Raw genomic sequence first — 1,652 nt, 5'->3', positions numbered from 1 at the left:
ATGATGTGACTTCTTCCGACAACACTTTGTTATCCTCGGTGTCTCCCAAGGTGTGCATGTGGCCAGGCGGTCATTTTCTAAGATTTAATGAGCCCACGTGAAAATTGTTCCACTTGTGAGGTAGAGACCCAAATTCAAGTATGTGCGTTCTTTTATTAAGTTCATCGCCATCTGCATGAGCCAGGATCAAACATACAAGGACAATTACTGCCATTGTATGGTGTACTGCACAAACATGTAGCATGGGGCAAGCAATAATGCTTTTATGATGTGTTGGCACATAACATATTCACATTGGCATCGGGGATCAAGGTGTGTTCCTTGCCACTCTCTAGGTGATGAGACATGGTATTGGGTTGAGCTGATCAAGTAAGTTCTTCTTTGAATGGCCACGATGTGTGTGAATTGTGTTTTATTTGTTTTAACATTCAAAAAAATTCCTTCCCCATTTTGTAAAATTTAAGGAGTCTTCTAATAGTTGTAATGATTAAAAATGTATTATTTCTCTCTTTTTTATGAGAGTAAAGATTCAAATTTTGTATGATTTATGGAGATTTCACTCATTTGACCAGAAAGATAGTGATAGGAATTCAAATTTGTTGTAGGTAATAGTATCAAGATGGTCATCATAAGCACAACTTTGTATAGAGCGACGAATAACCTGGGCCTGCAATCCACGATGTGAAACCTACATCCATGACACTTCGTCATCGTTAACAATTGTGTAAGGGTACAGCCACGTTCATGTAGCTCGTTATTGGCAGCAACATATTAATTTGTTCAACATCGGCCACCGGGGTAGACATGTCCCATCAGGCGTGGTTCGGCGTGCAGCACAAGCGGTTTGGCTAGGAATAAATCGTGCTCCGGCTCACTGAGATCGATAGATGCTACACCCGCTGGCTTGGTCCATGTGAATCCCTGCAGTAGCCGTCCGAAGAGCATTACACACATGGTTGTGCCAAGCCACGCCGCCACACACCCACGGCGGCTGGTGCTGAAGGAGATGAACCGCAACTCATTCTCCGTGAGGGTGACGTCGTTGTGGGCTGCGGTATTAATATGACGCTCTGGCTTGAAGTGTAGCGGCTCGTCCCAGATAGCCGGGTTCCGGCCAAGTCCCCTACGACTGAGTAAGACATGGCTGCCCTTGGGCACACGGTAGCCGGCAATGTTGCTGTCAGCGAGCGCGACGTGTGGCACGTTGAAGGGTGCGACGGGGTGCAGCCGGAATGCCTCACGAATGCATGCCTTGACGTAGGTGAGGCGTCGGATGTCCGACTCCTGCACCAACCGCTCTCGGCCCACCACCCGGTCGATTTCCTCCACCGCCTTCCGCATCACCTCGGGCATGTTTGTCATCTCTGCGAGCGCCCACTCCACCGCGTTGGATGGGTTGTCCACGGCGGCAAATATTATGTCCTGCACCAGCATCCCATGCAACAGATTAATGAAAATATGTATACTTTTTTTGCATCTTGGACCTTCATAGACACGTTTGATGTTGACATCGGTTTTTCTTTATTTTGCTTTTTGGCCCCTGGATGTTTTTCTGGTGGCGTGCCCTCGGTGTTGCATGCATGCATGCGTTATGTGTTTACGTACGTACCTGCGACTGTGCTTTCACCTCCTCGATGGTGAGAAGAGGGTTC

The 1,652-nt window shown here is 47.5% G+C and overlaps 1 protein-coding gene across 1 annotated transcript; it reads right to left on the bottom strand.

Annotated features, from left to right (window-relative positions):
- Nucleotides 1–659: 659 nt before the first annotated feature.
- Nucleotides 660–1,422, bottom strand: LOC119342760 (tyrosine N-monooxygenase-like; the record flags this gene model as incomplete). The annotated part of the gene is made up of 1 exon (XM_037614151.1): nt 660–1,422. A coding segment is annotated over one exon (642 nt), but the record flags the coding sequence as incomplete, so codon positions are not given.
- Between the last annotated feature and the right edge of the window lie 230 nt (nt 1,423–1,652).

This window comes from Triticum dicoccoides, unplaced genomic scaffold (genome assembly GCF_002162155.2).
Source record: "Triticum dicoccoides isolate Atlit2015 ecotype Zavitan unplaced genomic scaffold, WEW_v2.0 scaffold104135, whole genome shotgun sequence".
Lineage (NCBI taxonomy): Eukaryota > Viridiplantae > Streptophyta > Magnoliopsida > Poales > Poaceae > Triticum > Triticum dicoccoides.
Note: the sequence above shows the minus strand (reverse complement) of the source record. Positions and strands in the feature narration are given on the sequence as shown.